The 26,340-nt window shown below is 35.4% G+C and overlaps 1 protein-coding gene, 1 long non-coding RNA gene and 1 pseudogene across 2 annotated transcripts; 2 read left to right on the top strand and 1 right to left on the bottom strand.

The window, feature by feature from the left end:
• The first annotated feature begins 1,204 nt into the window (after positions 1–1,204).
• On the top strand, positions 1,205–3,677 carry LOC147485605 (phytoene synthase, chloroplastic pseudogene; annotated as a pseudogene).
• Positions 3,678–4,679: 1,002 nt separating this feature from the next.
• LOC147485604 (uncharacterized) lies at positions 4,680–8,313 on the top strand. Its single transcript, XR_015201685.1, has 3 exons — positions 4,680–4,895; positions 4,997–5,232; positions 7,925–8,313. It is a non-coding gene; the product is annotated as an uncharacterized LOC147485604 (long non-coding RNA).
• Positions 8,314–11,191: 2,878 nt separating this feature from the next.
• LOC147485603 (uncharacterized) lies at positions 11,192–24,591 on the bottom strand. Its single transcript, XM_086573560.1, has 11 exons — positions 24,358–24,591; positions 24,162–24,245; positions 23,520–24,065; positions 23,262–23,363; positions 22,599–22,862; positions 22,101–22,418; positions 20,950–21,219; positions 20,659–20,806; positions 20,241–20,278; positions 12,210–12,306; positions 11,192–11,497 (listed from the first exon to the last, which is right to left on the bottom strand). The coding sequence occupies exons 1-11, from the start codon at positions 24,589–24,591 to the stop codon at positions 11,301–11,303; spliced, it is 2,298 nt and encodes a 765-aa protein (XP_086429686.1). The 3' UTR covers positions 11,192–11,300.
• Between the last annotated feature and the right edge of the window lie 1,749 nt (positions 24,592–26,340).

The following is a 26,340-nucleotide window of genomic DNA, read 5'->3' as shown; positions in this document are numbered from 1 at the left end:
AAATAACCAAAAACAATATAAGAATTCATATGCAAAATCTAGGTGGGGATGGGAGGGGAAGAGTATCTAACTCTACAGGATCCCCATACTACGACGTGTACTCGTGTAGGGACAACTGTGGGAATTATTGATCGGACGATCATATTATATCGAAAGTTTGCAATGTGTATTATAATATGCTATAGGGATACTATGTACAAATTTCTCGATCTAATACAATATATGTAGATGAAATGTTCAACAGGCTTAAAACCTTCCCCAGCATTACAACTGAGAGAAATGCACATTGTTATGTGTAGTAAGATTATTGCCCTTTTTGATATTTGCTAGTACTAGTACCTAACTTACAAAAATGTGTTCAGTTTTTCCCATATCATCAAAGATTGGCACGGGAGCAGGCAAGACCGCAAGACAATAGCCATGTCTACTGATTCTGCAGTGAAATAAGCGTAACCAGATTGCACTATCCTTCAAATAAAATCAAGGCAGACTTCCAACAAAAATTATGGAAATGCCGCATCGCCCACAGTGACTTGCATTTGAAAGAAATTGTCAGTAGGCATGCTGCAGTGAAAACATTATCAGCGAAAGATTCATGGATAACTCCAAAATTCCAACATACGTTTGTGGAAGAAGCATATGAACGGTGTGGTCATATTTGCTATGCTTATCTTGGTCTCTTTCTACTGGTCAATAAATGCATTTAATCCTGCAATCATTGATGTTTTTTGTTGGCGTTGTTAATTTGGTGCTCTAATTTCAGGATCATTGTTATTGCCGGAGGAACAAAAGAAAGCTATATGGGCAATTTACAGTAAGACTCACAACAGTATATACAAACGATTACACGTTTTAACTTAAATGATTTCTTTCAAACTTACACTAGATTGGCAGCTTGGTGTAGGACAACGGACGAGCTAGTCGATGGACCGAATGCAATCAAGAATACTATCGTTTTTTTATTTGTGGGAGCTAGAAGAGACTTCAAGATCTCTTCAATGGAAGGCCTTATGATATGCTTGATGCTACACTAACTGGTGTAGTCCACTAATATCAAATCAATATAAAGGTTTCTTATAGTTTATTAGAATTTCAGAAACTCAATTAACTGGATAGTTGCTTAAAGATTCAATTGAGCTGACTTATGCTAGCTATTTCATTTTTTCCTCCTCAAATGTTCCCTTTTATGGACATGATTATAGGAATGAGGATGGACATAACGACATTTAGGTATAAGAATTTTCAAAAGTTTTATGAGTACTGCTACTATTGTGCTGGAACTGTTGGTATGATCTATGTCCCTGGGTTGATACCTTGAACTGAATCTCTCTATCATCGGTACAAAAGATCCGTGAAGGTGCGTTGTATTTGGGTATTGTTAAACGACCCCTTTATATGAACTCCACCTTATATGAATTCCAAATGAACTCCACTACCAAAAGTGGATTTATAAGATGAATTGAAAGTTGATTTTTGGTGAAGATAGTATTCTTATAATAAAAAATCTTCTTATAAAAAAATCAGCCCAAACTAAAAGGGCCGCGGTATTGGCACCCCCATAAATGGGACTATCACCCCTTTGACTAATTCAACGGTACTAGCACCCCTCCATTAAATACACAAACACTAACGGCAAGCACCTGCCGCGGGATCACACAATCCACGGCATCGGGTTGCCATGAGATCCCATATCTCACGGAAGGTGGCTGTCGTAGGTCTTTTTTTTTTAATAGCCACCGTAAAAAAAAGTTAGTTACCGCAAGATTATTTTGTTTACTAAAATGGAGTCTTTGCTTGTGTTAATTATCAAAACTCTTCTTCATTAATTTGATCACAAAATTTTCTTATAGCATATGAAAATATTTTCTGCGAGATAGCAAAATTATAGTTCGATTGTATATTTTTTTTATCATGGTTTTGGTGTTGTTCTTGGAGTATATAAAGAAACTTTAAAGAAGAAAATGAGGTATCAATATATCGTGTGTGTTCAATACACAAAATTTGAAGTGAAAAAAACAAAAAACAAAAAAATATGCATGAATCGCCTTGCCGTGGGATATGCGATCTTCGCGCAATCCGATGTCGTGGATTGTGCGATCTCATGGGCGATTGTTTTTGCCGTGGGATATGAGATCTCGCGGCAACCTGCCGTAGAACTATGGGCATGTGGGGTGTAAAATGACATATAAGAAATAACCATTATTGTTTTACTTTTTGTCAAAGGGGTGCTAGTCTATTTATCAAGGTGCCAATACCGCGCCCCAAACTAAAATGTTTATCCTTGTCAAAAGTTGTTTTGAATTTTGAAAATTTTGGACCATTAGATAATTTTATAAAATTGTAAAGCAAATTTTGATACGTCTAGACATCTTCAAATGTGCTGATTTTTTCCAAAGATGATTTATATTGTGAGGAGACTATCTCCACAAAAAATCAGCTTCTAATTCATTGTTTTTCATGGTGGAGTTTTTTTGGAGTTCATATAACGAGTAGGATTGTTAAATTGTCAATTTCCCCATAAGTTCAAACTTATGTGAATAGTTAATTCTATTAATATATTAGAGACTCATATATATATATGTCAACACTCTCTCTCAGCGGGACACGTTGAAAATACACAGGTAGAAAGACTGGACATCCAAGACCTCTCATACACCAATGGTTCATCAATTCTGATACTATGTTAAATTGTCAATTTCTTTATAAGCTCGAACATATGTGAATATTCAATTATATTAATATATTAAAACATATGTGAATATTCAATTATATTAATATATTAAAACATATGTGAATATTCAATTATATTAATATATTAGAGACTCATATATGTCAATGCTCTAATACTATGTAAATGATGACAAAGGAGAAACTGCTATGTGTGTTTTTTAGTAATGATAGTTCTCTATACATAGAGTGGTGGCCGGGCGTACAAGCTAATCAATCTAGCTAATCAAGCATTTAATCAAGGGATCTAGGTTTCCTATCCTACTCAGAGTATATACATATTTCCTATTATTTACGCAGATATGTACATGTTTCGTGACTTAGAATTAGAAGATGTTAAATATCTTTAGCATATATATCCATATCTTCACAGGTATGGCCCATTAAAATTACCAACATCCTTAGAGACGTAGGGGAAGAGTAAGTTCCTACCTATTTAAACTTATTTTCAACACTTCTCATTGAAACTTTGGTTTTATGTTTGCTAGTATGCAATTCAAATTCTTGAAAAACAGTCAGATTTTTTTTTAAAAAAAATTTCTTTTGTTTGTTTGTTAAGATTCAGATATATCAATTGCTATGTAGAACAACCTTTTTTGAGAAGTGAATGCCTACTTTTTAGCAGTGCTTTGGCAGGTAGAGTGTATCTTCCACAAGATGAACTAGCAGCATTTGGGTTGTCCGCCAAAGATATTTTTGCAATGAAGGTTTCAGAAAAGTGGAAAGAGTTCATGAAATTTCAGATTGAAAGGGTAAGATTTTATTTCAGCCTAGCTGGAGAAGGAGCTGCTAGTTTTGATTTGGCTTTTCGTTTATCTATATGGACTATGCTAGTTTCGTACCAAACGGTCTTGGGTGAAATCGAAGACAACAATTACGATAACTTGACAAAAAAAAGCATATGGTGGGAAGATCAGGAAGCTTCTTATGCTGCCACTAGCATTCACTAGAGCTTTGTTCAATGTCTCCAGCATATAACTATGAGGTTTTCTAAGCTTCAGTGAAGCCATGGCTTTTGATAAACGACAATAGTGACATACACTGGACTGCGAATAACTGTCATGGCTATTGAAATAACTGTTTATAATTTGAAAGAACAAAAAGTTAGTGGAATTATATGTTGCAAAAATTCACTGAATTAATATAAGTATTGGGAACACTCAAGTTTTCTGAACTGTATGTATGGCACCAGAAAACTACGTCAAACTGTCAAAGCCAGAAATGAAAATGAACATAAATGGGTCCGAAAAACCAAATGGGTCATGTGGATGAGTGGATCCATGAATTCAGAGTAATTGCATGTGAAATACTGTGCAAGGTTAATTACTTAATTGCACTGTCATTGCTTGTTAAAACTTTTACGTACATGAATCTCGATACTCAAAAGTCAAAACACAAGGAGTTCAGGCCCGGTCACTTGAACATTTTTCCCACCATTAGCAAGCAAATAGCTAGCAAGATGTGTTCAGTTTTTCCATTTTCATCAAAGACGACGGGAATAGAAGCAGGCAATAAGAGAATCTCCTCTCATGAATATAGAGTCAAATATAGAATTGTTCAATCATCCTCTCCAAATAAAGCCAAGTATAAGCCTGACTTCCATCAAGAATTAATGAAATGCCGCATTGCCCATAGTGACTTGCATGTCAGGGAAATTATTGATAGTCACTCTCAAGTCCAAAATTTATCCATGAAGGATTCATGGACAATGCCGGAATCCCACCCTACATTCATAGAAGCAGCTTATGAACGTTGCGGCCATATCTGTGCTGGATATGATAAGAGTTATTACCTTGGTCGGTTTCTCGATAACATTCTTGCCGTCGTTGTTGTTGGTCTTGTTAATTTGATGTATTCTAATTTCAGGATCTTTGCTGTTGCCGGAGAAACAAAGAAAGGCAATATGGTCAATTTACGGTAAGGCGACTAGAGACACTGCTACAGACAAAATTATGAACAGTTAGAGTCTCATTCATTCACTTTGAATCGGTGCAGCTTGGTGTAGAACGACAGATCAGCTAATTGATGGACCGAGCGCGATCAATGTTAGTACTGCTGTTTTTGATAGATGGGAAGAGAGACTTCAAGATATCTTCAATGGAAGACCTTATGATATACTTGATGCTGCACTAACCGATACAGTTCACAAATATCCCTTAGATATTAAGGTGCTCAATTAGGACATAAAAAGTCAATGGCTTAATTCAGTTGCTTCATATTCAAATAAACTGTTTATGTTGTTTCAATGTATTCTTTCTTTCTAATGTAGCCTTTTATGCACCTGATTCAAGGAATGAGAATGGACTTAACGAAAAGTAGATATGAAAATTTTGAAGAGCTTTATGAGTATTGCTACTATGTTGCTGGAGCTGTTGGTATGTTGCTTGTCCCTGTATGGGGAATTCAATTTGATTCACCAATATCAATTCAGAAAATCTACGATGCAGCGCTGTATATGGGTCTTGCTAATCAACTTACCAACATCCTTAGAGACGTTGGTGAAGAGTAAGAATCCGTCAATTCCAACTTAATTTCTTTACTTGTCTTGGTAATTGGCAACTGTTCTGGTTTTTTATAATTCTCCCACTTTTACTAGTATTCTTGCTTAAGTTCTGTGATGGCTGAGAGTTATAAAGACTAGTACACAGTGACCCACTGGCCCGTGCCTTATGCCACTAATGCCTTGGCACAGCTTAGGCGTGCCAACAAAGGCCATGTCTCAGAAACAATATTTGGCCTCTTAAAGACTGCCCAAGCTAATAAAGTCGTTGAAATTGAAGGTGATGCAAGATTTGTCGAACTTCATTTCAATTGGCAAACTAGTAACAGATTTTATCGAATACTCCCTCTGTGCCACAGCTACACAACCCACACTACATGCGTGCCCCTTAAATATTTAGCCAAGAAATTTTGTTCTTTGACAATTAGTGGCTTCTTTTGACAGTGCTTCAATGGGAAGAATATATCTTCCACAAGATGAACTTGCACGGTTTGGATTATCCGACAAGGACATTTTTTCGCTGAAGGTCTCAGACGAGTGGAGAGAGTTTATGAAATTCCAAATCGAAAGGGCAAGATTTTACTTCGGCTTGGTTGCGGAAGGAGCTGCTCATCTTGACATGGTCTACCGTTGGCCACTATGGGCCACGATATTTTTGTATGAAAAGATCTTGGACGCGATTGAAGACAACGATTACAATAATTTGACCAAAAAAGCTTATGTAGGGAGGACGAAGAAGCTGCTTTTATTGCCATTAGCATTCACTAGAGCTGTATCCAATGTCGCAACAAAAAAGTAAGGGTGTGTTTGTTCTGAAGGAAAGAAAGGAATAGGTCATTTTGTATGGAAACAAAACTAGGGAAAAAGAAAAAAAAAAAATGGCGAAACCAAAGAAACCAAAAAAAAAAAAAAAAAAAAAAAAATGGCGAACCACTTTAAAAAAAAAAAAGAAAGCTCAAGCCACCACACCCTTCTTCTTCTCTTCTAATCTCTGACACCACTCAAACACTATACTCTATCTCAGGTACTTTCTTCCTCTCCTGTCTTTCTCTTTGTGGGATAAACATATTTTTTTAAATATACAATTTTTTTCTTATTATTAGTAATTAATTAACTTGATAGGACCAATCATTTCGATATCACAAACATTTTCATGTTAGTTAATATTATATATGTTGTTCTTAATATTTATCTGTTAATTAATTGTATTAATATTAACTCTTTGGTAATATTATATGTTTATCTGTTAATTAATTGTAACTCTGTTGATCGACTGTCTTAGGAATATGGATGACTACGAAATAGCTGCAGTCTTTTGTGTAATTGCTGTATATTTTATGGATGACTATGATTAATTGTAACATAGTTATTAGTGCCCAAGCTAAGATTTTATGTTCTTTTAATTTTGTGACAAATAATATAGTGTGTAAGCAGTTTTTGTTGGTTTAATTTTTGGTGTTGGTTCAGAAGATTCTTGAAAAATCATGCTTGAGAATTTGGTCTCGAGGATTGAATAAGATTTTTAGATCTGCGAGTCTGCTTTCCAATACAATTGGATTCATCTTGTTTCGATATTTGCACAGTAAGTTACGACTATTTTATTACATAATGGTCAGTCTGGATTTTTCTGACGAAGTTTTGTGTTTGGTGGCGTTCTGTGTATTTTCTGTTGGGAACCGCCTTTCATGGACTGAAAGTTAGTTGTAGACAATTTAGTGTAGTTTCATACCCAATTTATCTTGGACTAATCCGAGTTATACAAATAAAGTTATGACAGTTTTAGTGCAGATAGTTAAACAGGATTTTTCTGACAAAGTTCTGTATTTGGTGGCGTTCTGTGCATTTTCTGTTGGGAAACTCCTTTCGTGGCCTGAAAGTTAGTTGTAGACAATTTAGTGTAGTTTCATACCCAATTTACCTTGTACTAATCCGAGTTATACAAATAAAGTTATGACAGTTTTAGTGCAGATTTGTTCAATATTTTTTTATTAAAATTCAACAAATATTTTTTTATGTTGCAGGCAAACCCGAAAAGGAAGACCTATAAAGGTAAGCAAATACCTAGGTTGTTGGAGTGGGTTGAAGTGTCATATAAGTGTCTATTATTATTGTTAGACAATATTATATATGAGTTTGCAGGTGTCATACAAGTGTTTATACTCTTAAAACAAGGTAGTTTTTGTCATTTTTTATCGGTTCTATATGCTAAATTCATTTTAATTTACAAGTTTCATGTATATATCTGCAAAATGAAAAAGGTCATGTCATTTGTTTTTTATTTGTTTTTTTCAAGAGCAATGAGTTTTGGAGAAAAATGATAAGTAATATGGATGAATTATTCATGTTTCCAACTTTCTTTTTCTTTCCACAGCTTTTGCATAATCAAACAGGATTATTCATTTCTTCAGTTTTATTTTCCTTTCCACAGTGGACCGCTTTTTTTATTTCCTTTTCTTTCCATTAGTAAAATTTTAACAAACACACCGTAAATTTTTTTGTGGTACCAAAAGATCACCTAGATTTGTCTCAAGGTGTAAATAAATACAAATTAAAGTTTCTACTCTTCATTGGAATGTTGTCTCTATTGAGAAACACCAGTAGAACTACAAACGTTAGATTGCAATCAAATTTTTCATTTCATATTCCTCCAAATTAAAGTTGACTTTATTTATATTGACTTCATGATTTGATATACAGGTTTTGAACACTTACTGGAAGTGATACCCCGATTTCCACAACAGAACCTCAAAGTAAGCTGTTAAAGCAAGTGTTAAAGTAACAAAATAGTGAAAATACCCAAGAAATTAAACAACTGCTTCCCTATTTCGTTTACGTAAACAATTAGCGATGCAGCAAGGATGTCAGCCAATTTATCAGCCAAAACAAAACACACTGTAAATTAAACAAAATCAAAGCAATGGGCTCGGACAACTTAACCAAGTGTATTTCTAATTTGACCACTTGATCGAGTTATGTGGATCCGTAAATTCAGATCTATTGCACGCACCATGGCCATATACATTGCACATTTTTAGTCAAAGGTTAATTATTTTCTAGTCATTTTTCTAATATTTTTATTCCTTGTTGTGGTTTTAATATATAGCATATAAAGTATGATGTAAATTTGGGAAAGAAACACATTTTTAAAAGTCTGATCGGTAAATAGATTAGGGATACACCAATTAGAACAAGAGAGAATTAAGGTCATGGGAAAAAAAATGTGCCCTTGCTTAAAATGGGGTGGGATGAAAATTTTGTATCATATCTAAGACGTGGATACGAGTTGCTCGTGAGTATGCAAGTGTTCTGATGTAGCGAGTACTGTCGACGTTCGTATGTTTGGGGGTCGCGTTATATTGAGGGAGTCGTTGTACGTACACATCACGTAATGGGATGTCCTTTACAATCATCTTGTTGTTAAGTTGTTAGGTTTTAGCCACCTTTAATTATGAGACCGTTGCTTTTTCCATTATACTATAGGACTCAGTACTAGGGGTGCCAATGGGTACCCGATTATTCGGAACCGAATCGAAATCGAAACCAAATGTTCTAGTTCTGGGTCTTAAAAAATTAGACCCATTTAAAATGGGTAATTAAAAACCGAGCCGATAAAGAATTGAAACCGTATAGTAAAAAACCCATGGGTACTCGAACCGAAACCGAAACCGAATATTATGATTTCTATATATAAAATTTAGTATTATATTACATTTAAGATAATCAAACTCATACATTATAATATAAAATATATTTTTTACGTGTAAAAATCTATTAAATATATATAGCATAATAATGAATGTGTGTTGTTAAATGTATATTTTATAACTATATGTTAAACAAGTGTATCATAGATGCTAATAATAATATCAACGTGTATATTATGAATTAACTAATACATTTTATATCTATTAACTTATGCACGTGTATATTTAAATATGATACACATGCTTGATATATTGTGGTACACGCACTTATTATAAACCAATATATAGTGTTCATGTTAAAAATTAGTGATGAGATGTAATTGTAAGACGCATGTACTCGCATGTTCGATTTAAAATACGAGTTAATATACATGTACAAATATATGTGTATGCACGTAAAATATATCAAGGTAACAAATATATGTGAGTGCACGTGTACACGATCGAGTTAATACAAGGAAACAAATATATGTGTATGCACATAAAAAAAATCAAATTTTTAAGATTAGATATTTGATTATTTTAATTTCTATATCAAAGGTTGAAACGTACTATCACATGAATAATAAATGTTTTAACGTGTATGATTGATACATGTTCATAAATTTATATAAATATGATTGTTAATACATCACTAATTAAGTAATTATACATAAAATATTATCATGTAGGAAAAGAAAAAATAAAAATAAAAACAAGTTTTAGTGTTTAAATGATTGAAATTGTTTAATAATCATAACAAATAATAAAGACCCGAATTAGAACCGAAACCGATAAAAAACTATGGGTTTTTATGGTTTTGGATTTGATTCTATAATTTTCATACTAAAACCGTTGAGAACCGAAACTAATAGAACCACAAATAGTAAAACCCAAACCCAAACCCCTAAGACCCAACCCAAAACCGACCCATTGGCACCCCTACTCGGTACAAGGTTTTTTATTTTAAATCTTTAATATATAGAAAAACGAGGTGAATAGTGAATGTGTGTGGACATAGGGGCATTTTGGTCATTTCGTTCACTTAACGAAACTTCTCAACAATTCTCGAATTTTTCTTCTCTCTCTCGGTCTCCCCATTTTCGCTCTAAGCTTCAAACTCACCCACCCTTTCTCTCCCCCGCCCTCTCCGATTTGATTGCATATTCGTCACTTTAAAAAAAAGTTCTAAACATTTCTCGATGATTTTTCCTCTTGGTCGCCCACCCTTTTTCTCTCTACTCACTCTCTTGGCTCATTCTCTGTTTTTTTTTAGTTCAATTGGGGTTTTTTCATTTGAATTTTGAAATAGAATTGGATATCTAGAACTCTGATGCTCAACAGTGTGAATCTCTCTATAAGTTATTTCTACTTCGTCAATTGTTCACAAGGTTCCATTTCCTCTTTTTTCATTTTATTTATACTTACTCATTAATTTACTTAAATATATGTAACTGTAACTAATCTAATTGGATGCATTCTCTTGCCAATCATGGACAACTCTTAATAGAATTTGTAGTTTTGAAGTGCCTTGGAATCTTAAATAATTATATCGATGTAATTATATATACTTGGGCAGTGGTATTGCGTTTGTTTCACTAACGCCCAGAATTCTAGCAAACAACAAAGTGAATTTTTGAGTTATTTAAACTGTTCATTGTTTTGATGTTGTTAATAACTATTTGTATTTTTTCATTCTATTACCCATCTATTTGTTTAAGGGTGTGTTTGGAATGCTGGATTTGAGGGGAGAATTCATAATATATTTCCAAGAATTAGGAGTTACCTTGTTTGGCAACCTTTTGTGCGCTAGAATGGAAACTCCAAAACCACAAAATAAAGGAATCGCAAGTTTCGATGGGGGGGCAGAAACTTGAGATTTCCGTATTCCACAGTTCCTTGCGGGTGAAAAATTATCGGGTAAGATATATTTTCTACTTCTTTAAAACCTCTCGTACATCCCACTCTCTACCAACACTAGTCGAAAACTCATCCATTTTTTCTCTGAAACTCGTCCAAAGTGTGCACTCTCTCACTTATTTAGGTTGGTTTTTCATCTCTCATCCCTCATTATTCTTGTTGTTGTTGTTTGCACAGTTCTATAATTCTTATCTTTTTTCTTTCTACTTTTTATGCTTTATATTAAATTTCTAGTTCTCTTGATTATGTATCAATGGCTTACTGTTTTGAACATAAGGTTTAATCTGGAATCATCTTAAATGAACATGACCAATAAACAAGTAAAAGTGACTTCATTGAAATTCTTGACATGTAAATGGCGACTTGTGAGTCACGAAAACAACAAATATTAGAATCTCATAACAATAAAGTTGAGAATCCAGACATGTTCAACACCAACAAGTACTGCTGCCGAACAAAACCAATTTATTCTACACCTCGTCGCCCTCGTATAACTTGAGAACTTGGGCACGTGCTGCCAAAGGCTCATCCTTGATGAATCCCAAGTTGTTGGCAAAACGATTGTTTGAGTTGATCCCATTGTTGTTTGTAAGAATCACACGAGCCCTCTCACGTCCAGGCATGGCTAATGCACAGTAATCGTCTTTTTGAGGGTTGTTGATAAGCACTAATTCACACGGTGATCATCATGGTCATCCTTATTGGAATAAATTTTAAACTTCATATGCTCCACTTGAGTGCATCACCGCTTTATTTTCAAGATCGTGTAAACCACCGTAGGGTGTCTCTTAGCTTGCACTCTACCCTGATCCTAGCCTCTGGAAATACCATAATCATCAAAATCAATTTTGAAAGACAAAACCAGCTCCTAGCATATGTGAAGAATATTTTCAGTAAAAATTTAATATACGTTCCACCCACATGTAACATTTTCTCTTTTTTACAGATCATTTTAGTATTTTAGTGTGTCAACAACGAGATTGTCTGCCTTATTGGAATAAGTATTTTAGTACCCAGCAATAAATATTATGCATTTGTGTATGCAACTATAGTTATAGACAAGATCAGGCATTTAGTGATTCTACAAAGCTCAGTAACCTTATTTTCATGTTTAAAAGTGATATCACTTGGAACGATCTCAGCAAGACTTCAACAGGAAGATCCGTGTTTATAATTTTATACGACTGCAAAGAAATTAAAACACGAGTATTATGAGTCGCTACTAAATTATATTCATTTATAATAAAATGCTACAAGATCCATAATAAAAAATATGTATCATAGGTTTCGGTTTGTGGATTAAGGGTTGGCAGATCTAAACTCAAATACTTTGCCTTAATCAATCTATAATAGTCAGATCTGAAATCAGTATAGTATACCTGCGATGTATGTAGTGACGGGGGTTTCAAAACCACATTTGCAAGTGTCACAGTAAACACGACCATGTAAAATTAAAGGGTTCCTCATTGTTGATGGCTTACTGTTGCAATGCTTATTAAGTAAATGTTTTTATGCATTTTATTTGCATGTATGTATTGATGAATAATTTGATGCTTGTAATATGGATGGAAGATCATACATACGATACTGACGATGAGAGTATGGATGTTGTTGTAGCTACATGTGTGACTACAACGTTGTGTGCTGTAGGATGGTACCACGATACATATATAGATAAATTTCCTACATTCAATCTTGATATTGAAAGAGAGAAGTTTATGAATAGGTTGACTAATGGGAATGATAAAACAATTGTCGCAACATGTTACGGATGAATAAAATCCAATTTCTTAGTTTGTGTGATTTTTTGCGTTGAAAAGGAGGAATACAAGATTCAAAGTTTGTCTCTCTAGAGGAACAGATTGCATATTTTTTACATATCATTGCACATGATCGATGTAAGAAATCGAGTAGTAAAATTTGGTTTTAATCGTTCTGGGGAAATTGTTCATCGTTATTTTAAGCGAGTTTTAAATGCAATAATACGTGTGTATAAGTATCTTGTTAGACGACCTGGGGGACTTCCATATCCACAAATTGCCGAGAATCCAAGATTTACATATTTTAAGGTAAATTTATATTTTTTAAATATGTGTTATTTGTGGGAACAAAAAGTTTTGTTCTTATCCATCTAAAACTTTTCAACACGGGATATTAGGATTGCATGGGAACACTAGATGGAACTTATGTCCCTGCAAAAGTCCCACTTGCAGAACAAGGAGCTTATCGTAATAGGAAGAAACAAATTTCACAAAATGTCTTAGGTGCATGTACAATGGACATGAAGTTCACATACGTTTTAGCCGGTTGGGAAGGATCTGCGGCAAATAGTAGAGTACTACAATCTGCATTACGGAGGCAGGATCCACTCCCTATTCCAATTGGTATGTTCTTTACCAATTGCTATTAAAGGACGATATACATATTGATTAGAAATAGATCGACTAATGAAGTGTTGTCATTTTAAATAGGTAACTATTACCTTGTGGATGCGGGATATGTCAATGCCCCTGGATTTCTTGCCCCGTATCGTGGTGTTCGCTACCATCTCAATGAATGGAGGGGAGGCAGAAGACCACAAAATTTTAAGGAACTATTCAATCATAGGCATTCATCGCTACACAATGTGATCGAAATGACATTTGGATTGATAAAAAAACGATGGGCGATACTAAGAAGTGATCCATTTTATAGTTTTGAGATGCAAGTGAAGATTGTGCTTGCTTGTTATGATGTTCACAATTATATAATGACCATAGATCCAGATGATTCTTTATTAGCTGAGGTTGATATTGAGTTGGAAATCTTAGGGCCAGAGACAAATGAGTTGATCACTGAAATTAGTTATGGCAATGATGATTGGAATGTAATGAGGGACCAGATGGCACAACAAATGTTTACTGACTTTATGGCGTCGAGAAATCATTAGATGACTTAGTCTTATAGCTTTTCTACTTGAGAATTAAAATCGTTAAATGACTTAGTATTATAGTTTTTCTACTTGAGAATGTTTTATTTTCTAATCTATGTTTGGTCTGTTGCAATGTTTCTTGGATTGAATTTATGTTATTCTTTATATTTCTAATTAATAAGCATTTGTATCATGTTGCATGGGAACTCAATGATAATTTTTGTATGTAACTTCTAAACTGTTAGAAATGGAGAACAATCAATCACCTGAACAACCAAAAAGCACCAAAGCAAAAGGAAACTATGTGGTTTGGACAATTGAGATGGATCGTGTATTAACTAAGACGTTTCTTGACCAAGTTCAAAAGGGAAATAAATCTGGACAAGGTTGGAAGCTTGTTGTTTGGACTGTAACTGTTGATGCCATCAAAGAAAAATGTGGAAAAGCAGTGACAAAGGATAATGTTCAAGCTCGCTTAAAGACTTGGACTAAGAATTTTAATATCGTGACTGAGCTTCGAGACCAACTAGGATTCGGGTGGGATGACAATCGCAAGATGATGTTTGGGAGAACTATGTTAAGGTAATTTTTTTAGTAATATAAATTTGCCTTTTATTGTCAAGGTGTTTTTTCTTAAATATTGGTTAAATAATTTGCAGTCACATCCCGATGCCAAAGGATTTAGGTATAAGCCTCTCACAAACTATGATGAGTTAGCAACTATTGTTGGGAAGAATAATGCAAAAAGAGTTGGTGCTAACACAAAAGGAGAACTTGATAAAGCAAGAGAAGAAGTTGAAAACAATGGCAACAATGAGAATGATGGCCATGAGGACATTAATGGCAAAAATGAAGGAAGTGACAAGCAATTGAAAAGAGGTTCGGATGGGAAACAATCTGCAAATAAAAAAGTTCGCACAGGTGATGCCATTGCCGCAGCTGTGACTTCCATGACTGATACATTGAAGTATAAGGTAGAGACCAACTCACGTGCACATCTTCCCACTGTTGATGTGAACAAGTTATGCCAAGAAGTTAATAAAGTTCCGGATTTTGATCGTTCTCTAACACTACGAGTTGTTGACTTGCTTGCAGCTGATAAGACTAAGGAACACGTCTTTTATGGGCTTTCGGATGATTTAAAAAAAAAATGGTTGATGATGCATCTCAATGTTTAGAATACTACTTTTAAGAGGAGGTTTAAACATTCAAAAATAAAGTTTATAATAAATTTGGTCTGTATACCTGTTGGTTTAGAGTACATTTTTTTTTTAATATATCAACTCTGGTTTGGAAATTTTGAGTGGCCAAACAGTTGATTTGAGATTCTGTAGAATTTGGAAATGAATTCCGTTGTGCAACCAAACATAAGAATTCTAATTTGAGGAATTTTAACTACTTCAAATTGTAAGTCTTGGAATTATATTCTCAATTCCAATTTCACAGGAAAACTTCCAAACACACCCTAAGTGTGTAGTTGATTGTTTAATTATTTAATTGTTCAATTGCTTTTTTTTTTGTTACTGTTCTAATTTTTGATTGTATGTATTCTATTGGCCATCGATTAATTCAAGATCGATGTCGATCATGGACGACTCTTTCCTACTGGAGAGTGTTCTAATTTCTAATTGTATGCATTCTCTTGCCCACCAATTAATTCAAAATGTCGATCATGGACAATACTTCCCTACCAGACTCTACTATAGTTGATGACAGCAACGACACGACACACATTCGTCGAGAACATCAATGGTGAGAAAGAAGCTGACGCCAATACACGTCTGAAGAACAGTGAATACATTCCTGCCCCAGAGATACCTGCACCCACAGGTACAAGTATCATATAAATTTGTCTGATCAACATGCCTTCTTCACATTGATTTTTTAATTTTTTTTTGTCTAATCATTTATTATATTGCTAACAGCTAAATGAAATCATGATAGAGCTTCGTCCAGTGTTGGTACAAGATCTAACTCTAAAAAAAAAAAGATAGGTTGCATTCATACCATAACTGTGCGAGGGATTTTGTGGGCACTCTTTACTTTGAACCCTTTCGACTCCATAATTTCAAGACGCATCGTCACTGCGGAGCAAAATTATTTCCTTCTGAGACGAGCAGTCTTTGTTGTCTTAATGGGCAGGTCAATCTTCCTTTATTATCACCTCCAACCAATTTACTATGTGTCACAGCTCGAATTTCTAAACAATAACAAAGTGAATATTTGAAATATAAATATCTCAAACATCACTAGGTTAACTTGTTTAAAAACTCAGACTATGACGGAGGATACTACACATACAAACCCTAATAGTCATGTCATAAAAGAAACAACTTAAAATAAAATAATCCCAATAATTATCCGCAACTTCTTTATTAAGATAACATCCTTCCAAATAAAATATCAAACAAACTCTCAGAATAGTATTCCTCACTACCATGTTCTCACGCCATGAAAAAGGTAATCTACGTTATTACATCCTTCCAATAGGAATCAGACCTAAAAGAAAACTAACGGACGGCTCCAGGCAAGAATCTCAATCACAAGCCGCGGTTCCACTGCCTTCCACCTATGTTCCCAAGAACACACCCACGTTGCCAAAACAAAGCAAACATGGATAAGCAAATGGAATTTGCTGGTATGAGTAGACTAAATATATATAAACATTTCAAACTTTACTTATTCAACTAACACTTTAAATCTATCATAACCTAATCTTTCTCAGCTTGGAAGACAGTTAGTTCCGTCATCTCAACCGGCATAGTTTCTTCCCAAGCAAAACTTCCTTTTTATTAACTTCCATTTTATTAACTCATTCTAATAACTCCTTTTAATATCTAAATAATTGAATTACACTTACCGATATCCGCCGCTGTATAAGGGTAGGACCGCGTCCCTGCACAAAATATTATTAAGTCCACCCTCCTGCAAAAGAAAGTTAGAACTTGTATATATAACATATGTAGATATTCTATATGTATTCAAAAGGTAAACTCAAGCACACTCGTATATAAACAAATCCATTTCTCTTATCAATTAATCAATTACTTTTCTTATACACCCACCCTTTTTAGTACCTACTCCACGATTTGCACTCCCACACATTTGCCAAATCACACATTCCCCGTGTGCCTCTCTCCCACCGAATACCACAATATCATAGCCATCTCGGGCTTTCTACACATATTTCACAGCCTCTTTGGGCACAGAAACTCAGGTCATTCATGGCACATTCAATGAATACCTTAGGTTATTCCCGCCACATTCAAGGAATACCTATCATATCACTAACGGGCCATTCATGGCACATTCAATGAATGCCCCGGTCATTCCCTGCCACATTCAAGGAATACCCAATCATACATTCCCGTTACACTCAAGGAATACAACTAACCCATGGCGAATACCTTAGTTCCTCTTTAGGGCGATCAAACTATCCGGTCATTCATGGCACATTCAATGAATACACGGGTCATTCATGGCACATTCAATGAATACTTATATATTATTAACGAGCCATTTATGGCACATTCAATAAATGCCCACCTAACATATGACTTCATCAGTCATAAACTAAATTCCAAAACTTGAGGCGTGGAGAGTTCTAAAAAGGTGCGGTAAATTTTGTTTACGCATTATTGAACTTTATTGTATATATTATTTTAGAGAACGAAGGAATATCTTGATTCAAGTATTTTTGGTTTACGCGTTATTAATTTCATGGATGTATAAGTGTCATAACGTTGTGTATCGTAAAATACTAAAAAATCACCAAGCAGTAAATACACGTACACAAGTATATTTAGAAAAGTCTTAGCCTAAGTCAAACATGCTAATAGTCCTAGACTTATCCTAATAGACCGAATCATAATTTTAGGAAAAAGTCAAATTTTCGGGTCAACTGGTCAAAGTCAACCCTGGTCAAAGTCAAAGTCAGAGTCCACTCTGGTCAATAGCCAAAGTCAGAGTCCACTCTGGTCAACCGTCAATATTGGTCAACCTAGCCTAAACTCCAAAAAACCCAAAAGCCCAAATCCTAAGGCCTATAGTCTAAAGTGAAGTCCAAAAATTTAAAACCAAACAAAACATATAAGCCCATCACGATTTGGCCCAAGCCCAAATCGTGGTGTACTGTTCATCTTCTTCACTCCTTTTCTCCAGCCACCACCGACCACCATAACAGCCACCACCGGCCACCTCTAAACAAAAGGAACCCAGCGGTTTGCATCCTTTGTCAAACCCCTACCTATCTATACTAACAAAACACGATTTCATCATCTTGCAAAATCCAAATCGACACCATTGATGCTCTACAGAGCTCCAATCATCCCTCTCCAAAGACCCAAACAACCATTAACAAAACCTCACAACAAAACAATCAAACCCGACAACGGTTAAGCAACAACAAAATGCATTAAACTAAAGCGGTTAGGTTCTTGCTTGAACGCCATTAATGGCCGTTCAAGCTTCACAAAGACTTCCCCTCATCCATGGGAAAACAACCACCTCTACTTACTTCACTTGGATGGTCCACAACTCCACGCGGTTCATCCATCCCAACAGTATAACATTCATAAAAACAAAACAACCCATACTTCGACACAACAAAACTTTGGACGATTTGGTTATAGCGGTGACGCCATTAACAACCCTCGTCAAGTCTTTGACAGTTAAACTCTCCAATTGTCAGAATTGATTTACTGTAGTACTTAAAAATAATGGTAATGGTATCTAATAGAGTCGGCACCATTAACGAGTTTTACATCTTTGTGGAATGAATAGCGACATTCGTATATATCAGTCGACACCATTAACAGAGGTTTACACTATCTCAATTCTAGAAAACAGTATTACTGGGATGAATAGCATAAACATATATAACAAAAAAAACTTCAGACTACTTACAGTTATAAACCCGAGCAAACTTTCCTTAAGCGAGAAAACCCCTAAAGATCTGAAAGTCCACCGTCGCAAATAACCGGACGATCTTTCTTGTTCAAACCCCCTTTTTTTTCTCAGTAAAACTCTCCTTTTTTTTTCTCAAACTCTCGTTTTGTTTTTCCCTAAAAACTCTACGTGAGAAACCCCTATTTTCTAGTTTTTATTTAACTTCTCAAAAAATAAGGATAACTCTTATCTAGTTATTTACGGGCTTTTATCCGTAACTACTGGATATCCTATCTCTATTTTATCTATTACATTATTATTATTATTATTATTATTAATATTTATTATAGGAAAAGCAATTAAAAGACGGGGTGTTATACTATGTTTATACACATCACAATCAGCTGAGGGAATTCATTTATTTTTATTTTTTAATGCCAATCTTATTCTCTACATAAGTTTGACACCTATGTACTAAATACTATGTGCATATACTTCAATTTTTCTTTTTACCCTTGATGTCGCACTTCCTGGCCTCAATGGGCTATGGATATATGCCCAACCACAGAACATTTCCAAGGTATGTAACGAAATTATGTCTACAAATCCATGTAAAAGAAAATAATTCTCGGAGTACGTATAAGAAACTTAAAAACGATCGCTAAGATTTTGTTTATAATGAGAATTAGTAATATGTGAAATTTATGTTTGCTCATCCTAAAAACAAAGAAATCACCGAAAGTGGAAGTCTGGAACTATTGATGCCTCCATGTATAAATGGTTGCAGGTATAAGTTTTTGTACGTATGTGTCATGTGTGATGTAAAAAAGGACTTTTGGCGGCAACAAAATTTAATATCCCTATTTTGCAATGTAAACACTGATAATTATTTTCTTCGGAATGATCAGGGGACTAAATATGCTCAAGCCTCAAGCAACGTCAAGCAAGATGAAAAGGAAAAAGTAGTAGTGTTTTTAGCTTAGAGGACCTACAGGGAAGTTGCATAAATTTTTATTGGTAGTTTTGCGAGCGTTCCTGTCTTTTTACACTGTATTCCCTTGATTGAGCAAACTAACATTATTGGGAGACAGAGCTAAGGTAATTTTCTATAATCTTAAAATTTTGTAATTTTCTCGATTGATTTCATATATTTACAAAAACATCATAATGCAATTTCATATATGTTCACAATTGTGGTTTTCAGTTCACTACCCATAGATAGTTGGTGGAACCCACAATAAATTTTTCAATAAGCCCCAGCAAAAATGTATGCACAGATGCCAATTATGCTAACTGAATTTTGTGTTGAAGATAAATGTTGAGTTTGTGTATGGAGTTGACAGATAGGGGAATGGATATGGCCATTGCCCAAACAGAAGTAGTTTTGTTAGTTTGAACCAGATATTAAATGATAAATTTTGTTGCAAGGTCCCAAACGTAGATTTGTAATTTAGAACTTTCATGTGTAATTTGTAGAACCAGAGGATTCAATTCAATTCAGTTCTATATTTACTTGATTGAATTCTAAAGAGGTTATAATTATTTATATAGAGGTTACAAACAAAGAAACAAAACAGTAGGTGACTTGAGAAACACGAGGCGCGGGTCGCACTCTGTTTGTACTGGAGACGAACGCGGGTCGCGCTCTAACTACTGGACATCGTCATGCCTTAGGCGCAGGTTGTGCTCTATACATGCTTCATCTGAGCGCAGGTCGCGCTCTATACATGAAAAAGTGTATTCATGCCCAACTTGTCAACTGAGCTGTCAAACACCTTGTGAGATACACCTTTGGTAAGAACATCAGCTAATTACTCCTCTAAGGTTACGAACGGAAAACGAATAACCTTCATGTCAAGATTTTCTTTAATAAAATGACGATCAACCTCCACATGCTTTGTTCGATCATGCTGAACTGGGTTATGTGCAATTTGAATGGCGACTTGATTATCACAATGTAAATCCATAGGCTTTTGAAGCTTGAAGCCCAATTCCATCAAGACAGTAAGGATCCATAACAATTCACATACTCCCTGTGCCAGACCTCGAAATTTTAGCTTCGACGACTCGACCGCAACAACTTTCTCGCTTCTTACTACGCCAAGTTACAAGATTTCCCGGCAAAAGTGAAATATCCCGATGTAGAACATCTATCGGTTTATCAAATTTAATCTGCATCTGTATTCGACAATATCCAATACATCATACTTTCCAAATAAAGAAACCTTTGCCGTGTGCTTTTTTCAAATACTTCAAGATATCTAAAGAGATCATTTGTGATCCATATGTTCTTCACTAGGACAATGCATAAACTGACTAACCACACTCACAGCATAAGCAATATCAGGTCTAATATGAGATAGATAAATTAACCTTCCTACAAGACGCTGATACCTTCTTTTATCAGTAGGAACTTGATCAGGATGAATGGCGAGTCCATGATTCATCTCAATGGGTGTCTCCATTGGTTTGCAATCCAACATTCTTGTTTCAGCAAGCAAATCTAGGACATACTTCCTATGTGAGAGTGAAATTCCCTTTTTAGACTTTGCAACTTCAATATCCAGAAAATACTTTAGTTGTCCTAGATCCTTCATTTCAAATTCTTTTGACAAATACTTCTGCAATTCATTTATTTCCTTTGGATCATCTCCTATAATGATCATGTCATCAACATACACAATTAAAGTTGTAATCTCACCATCCTTATGTTTGATAAACAAGGTATGGTAAGAATTGCTCTATTTGTACCCAAAAACTCTCATTGACTGTGTAAGTCTTCCAAACCAAGCTCTTGGAGACTGTTTCAGGCTATACAAAGCCTTCTTCAGTTTACACACCTTCCCAACATCTTTGGGATGGTTCTTCACACCTGGAGGCATATCCATGTAAACTTCTTCCTCCAAATTCCCATTTAGGAATGCATTATTCACATCAAGCTAGTGCAAGGGCCAATCTTTATTTGCTGCAAGCTAAGCGAAATTAAAATTCGGACCGTATTGATTTTGGCCACAGGTGTGAAAGTCTCCTCATAATCAATTCCATAACGTTGTGTGTATCCCTTGGCAACCAATCTCGCCTTATATCTATTAATAGTTCCATCTGCATTAAGTTTCACAGTAAATACCCAATGACATCCAACAGTCTTCATTCCAACAGGCATATCAACTACCTCTCATGTTACATTCTTTTGAAAGGCTTCCAATTCTTCATTCATTTCTTTCTTCCATTTTGGATCTTTCAAAGCATCCTTCATGTTACTAGGAATAGATACAGTAGATAATTGATTTATAACAAGTGCATGTGACTCAAAAAGGTTATGGTTAGACATAGAGTTAGCTATAGGATATTTGGCATTGGCTTTGATGTCTGGTTCATATTGTTTCTTAGGAACTCCCTTACTAGCTCTTTGTGATTGTCTAGGTTCAAGACTTTCTAACCCAATAGATTCAGTAACGGTTATAGGAGGTACCTGAGGCGGATCATTCTGATCGAGATCTTCAGTTATTGATGTATAAGGGGAAATGTCGTGTACTACAGTTTCAGATACATCCGGATCATGTGCTTCCGTCTCTACTGCTACAGGATCAATTTCTACTTCATGAACTTCAAATCGTTCCTCCAAGTGTTCCAATTCCCTAAAGACATCAGGATTTCCTTCACCGTCACTCTCCCCCTGAAGGGAAGACTGGGAAACTCCCCCTGAGTAATACGGGTCGAATTCATGGAATGAGACATCAAGAGATATATGCATCTTGTCAGTAATTGGATCATAACACCTATACCCTTTCTAAAACTCGGTATAACCCATAAAAATACACTTCTTCGCACGAGGATCAAGTTTACTTCGTTCTGGTTGTGGGATATGGACATAAGTTGTACATCCAAACACCCGAGGCTCCAAGTTAGGCATGGATGGGATGGACAAAAGTGTATGGAGTTTTTGATAAGGATTCTAAAACTCAATTACCCATGAGGGAGTACGGTTTATAACATAGGCTGCTGATTTCACTGCTTCACCCGAATAGGATCGAGGTACATTCATGCCAAACAAGGAAGCACGAACAACTTCCAAGAACTGCCTGTTCTTCCGTTCTGCTAAACCATTTTGTTTGGGGGTACCAGAATTGGAGGTTTGATGACGAATTCCAATTGATCGGCAAAATTCAAACATGAGGCCATTCACAAATTCGCCACCATTATCATACTGAAAGACCCTGATAGATTGTTGATACTGTGTCGCCACCATTTTGAAAAAAACAGTAAACATCCCATATACATAATAGCGAACTTTTGTGTTTTAGTAATGACACTTAAGTCATGCGAATGCAATCATCAATAAAGGTCACATAATAGCAAACTCCAGAAAAAAGAAGAAACTTTGGCAGGACCCCAAACATCAGAGTGAATTTTCTTAAAAGGAAGATAACATCTATTAATACTTGGTGAATATGAAATACGGTGGCTCTTGGCCAGTTCACAAATGTCACAATGAAACTCAGAATCACTAACAACTGAAAATAAATAAGGTTGCAACCTCTTAAGATAACTAAACGAAAGATGACATAACCGACGATGCCATAACCACACAACTTCTTTTGCATTCTCGACCCTATTGACATGATTAGCTTGCCCCAGAGAATTCTTCTGTTTCTCTCCAGTTTATGTCAAGTCCAGATAGTACAGTTTTCCCCTTTCTAACACCATAACCAAGGACTTGTCGAGTCAGAATGTCCTGAAAAACACAGAAGGATGGATAAAACGTCACAGTACATGCAAGTACTAGAATGATTCGACAAATAGACAATAGGTTATAAGCAAGGGATGGAACAACTAAGACATATTCAAGAGTGAGGGTTTTAGATAACATAATAGAACCTTCTCCGCTAACCAGAGTTGGAGTACCATCTGCAATAGAAACAGCGGTTTGAGGTGAATCTCTAAGACTTTCCACAAGGCTAGGGTCATTTGTCATATGGTCAGATGCACCTGAATCAATTATCCATGTACTATTCGAAATAACCTTACCATTCATACCTGATTGAGTTACATTAGCCGAAGCATGGTCTGGATGTCCATGCACAACATTAGCAATGGCAGCTTTGCTTATATTCTTTCGTGGCCTCTTTGCGAAGTCCCACCAATCAAGATAACCAATCACTTCATAACATCTCTCCTTGCTATGACCCAATTCTCCACAAACACTGCACTTTTTATCTGCATAAGGATTGGATTTACCTTTAGGGTGGCATAAAGGACCAGAGAAATCGGGTGGAGTAATGGTCTTGCTATGAACAGCCAAGACAGAGGATTCAGTTGATACAAAGCGCCCCATAGCCTGTTTCTCCGATTGCACCTTGCGAATGTAAGCATAGCTTTGCTCCAAGGAAAATTTAGATTCCTTGCGAAGAATCTCTCCACACACCTGATCATACTCCTAATCTAATCCACGCAAAAACATATGAACCCACAATCTGGTCATTGTTGACGTCTCATGAACTACAGCTGCAACATTGTTATTATGGGATGTCACCCTTTGATCAATCTCTTGGAACATGGCCACCAATTCGTTGTAATAGGAAGGAATAGGTCTCCCATTCTGCTTCACTTCAAAGCACTTCGTATTCAATTCAAAAAGCAGTTTCATCAGATTCAATTCAAAAATTCGGAAGGGAATATAATTTCATCATAAGAGAAATATCCATAGAATCAATAAGCCAACTTTTCACATTTTCATTATTTGTTGCCCAAGTTTCATATTCAGGCGAAGTCATATTTGGTTCAACCTTTGCGCCAGTCAAAAAACCAATCTTTTTCCTTGCTCCAATACGCATCCGCATGAGAGGAGCCCATATAGTATGGTTGGACTCATCTAATGAAATAGTTTTTGGGAATGCGGAGTTGTCTTGTAGGGTGTAGTGGTGATGTATGACGTTTGAGGAATTGTTGTCAGATTCAGCCATTGCAGAAAAAAAAACAAAAAAAAACAAAACAAAAAATTTGGGTTTTAGGTTTAGGTTTTGGAAAAAAAAAATTGGGTTTGAGATTCAAGGATTCAAGGATGGTTTGATTAATGGTTGTAATACGCAGCAGATTTCAATGGTTTGGCTCCGATACCATGTAGAACCAGAAGATTCAATTCAATTCAGTTCTATATTTACTTGATTGAATTCTAAAGAGGTTACAATTGTTTATATGGATATTACAAACAAAGAAACAAAACAAGTCGGTGACTTGAGAAACACGAGGCGCGGATCGCGCTCTATTGTACTGGAGACGAGCGCGGATCGCGCTCTAGCTACTGGATATCATCATGCCTGAGACGCAAGTCGCGCTCTATACATACTTCATCTGAGCGCAGGTCGCGCTCTATACATGAAAAAGTATATACAACTTTCTACATAATTTATTTTTGTTCTCTCCTAATTTTTAGGTTCAAATGGATAATGTATTCTTGACGTTGCGAACAGCTACGACTTCTTCTTTTCCACTTCTGATATGCAGTACAATATTGTCTGTAAAGTACTCTTCTATTGAGTTGATGTCCCTATCTTATGTCCTACCTTGGTCAATTTTTTAACTTGACCAGTTTACCCTATTGACTTTTTGGGAGTAAACAGTCTTGATGAATTGTCAAGAAATTTAACAAGATTGATTTTTATTTTATATTGCTGTAGATTTAATCTTAACATCTGTATTATTAAGATTTTTATTGTTGTGGATGTATTATTAAGACGTGCGTCGCACGTACACGCTAGTTCAAGTTAAACGTCACTCCTTCGGTTAAAAGTTTCTTTGGGAATTTCGATACTTAATCAGATACAAAAGGCCAAAATATTTCTAACTCTGGCCATTTGGTATCTTAAAGGCGGCAAGATCACCTCATTACCTTTGATAAACTGCTTAATTAAGTGCCACGTGCCAGTTAAAAATTATTGCAAAACTAAGCATGAAAACGAAACATTCGGTATCAGAAATTATTCAGATCCTTATGTATTGATGGCAATAGAAGACGAAACCCCAACATGCTCATTGCTGGGTTGGTATCTGACAAATCGGCATCTTTCACTACAGCATTCCAAAGTCTCCTTTTTATTCATTTATTTTATTTCTGAACAGTATGATCAGCTAGCCTTATTATAGAGATTTTGACTCCAATTTCTTACCGTTGCTGGACCTCTCATGCTATGTAGTCGTTCTTTACAGTTTAAGGTTTTATTAACTTGAAAAAAGTATTATAAATGTGAGATTGAAATTATAAATAGCAGCTGTAATAATCCTTTTTTTTTTTTTTTTTTTCTGGCTGGCTAATGTTAGGGCTGGAATTCGATCTTAGCAATACGAAATTTAGTATACCCAAGTTCATCTCATTTTAAAAACGAGCCATAAATCTGTTAAGCTCTATTTAGTTTTAAAACATATTGGCTCTGTTTGGCAGTGTGAATACAGAGTCTATATTCAGAATTGGTGACGTGGCAGCCATGTTTACTTTGTATAGGTGTTTGGTCTGTTTAAAACGTGGATACTCTAATAAGCCTCTTGAATTGCGGGAACACAAAAGTGTGGATAAGCAAATCCAAAGGAAAATCCCAGATTCGCTAAAACGTGTTTTCAATCTATGAGAGAGAAAATAATAATAAAAAAAAACACGTAAAAACTCTTTCTCTCTCTTTCATGGGACTCTTAGTAATAGAACCACAACCTTATGTATT

Source organism: Coptis chinensis, chromosome 7 (genome assembly GCF_015680905.1).
Source record: "Coptis chinensis isolate HL-2020 chromosome 7, ASM1568090v1, whole genome shotgun sequence".
NCBI lineage: Eukaryota > Viridiplantae > Streptophyta > Magnoliopsida > Ranunculales > Ranunculaceae > Coptis > Coptis chinensis.
This window is presented reverse-complemented; position numbering and strand designations above follow the sequence as displayed.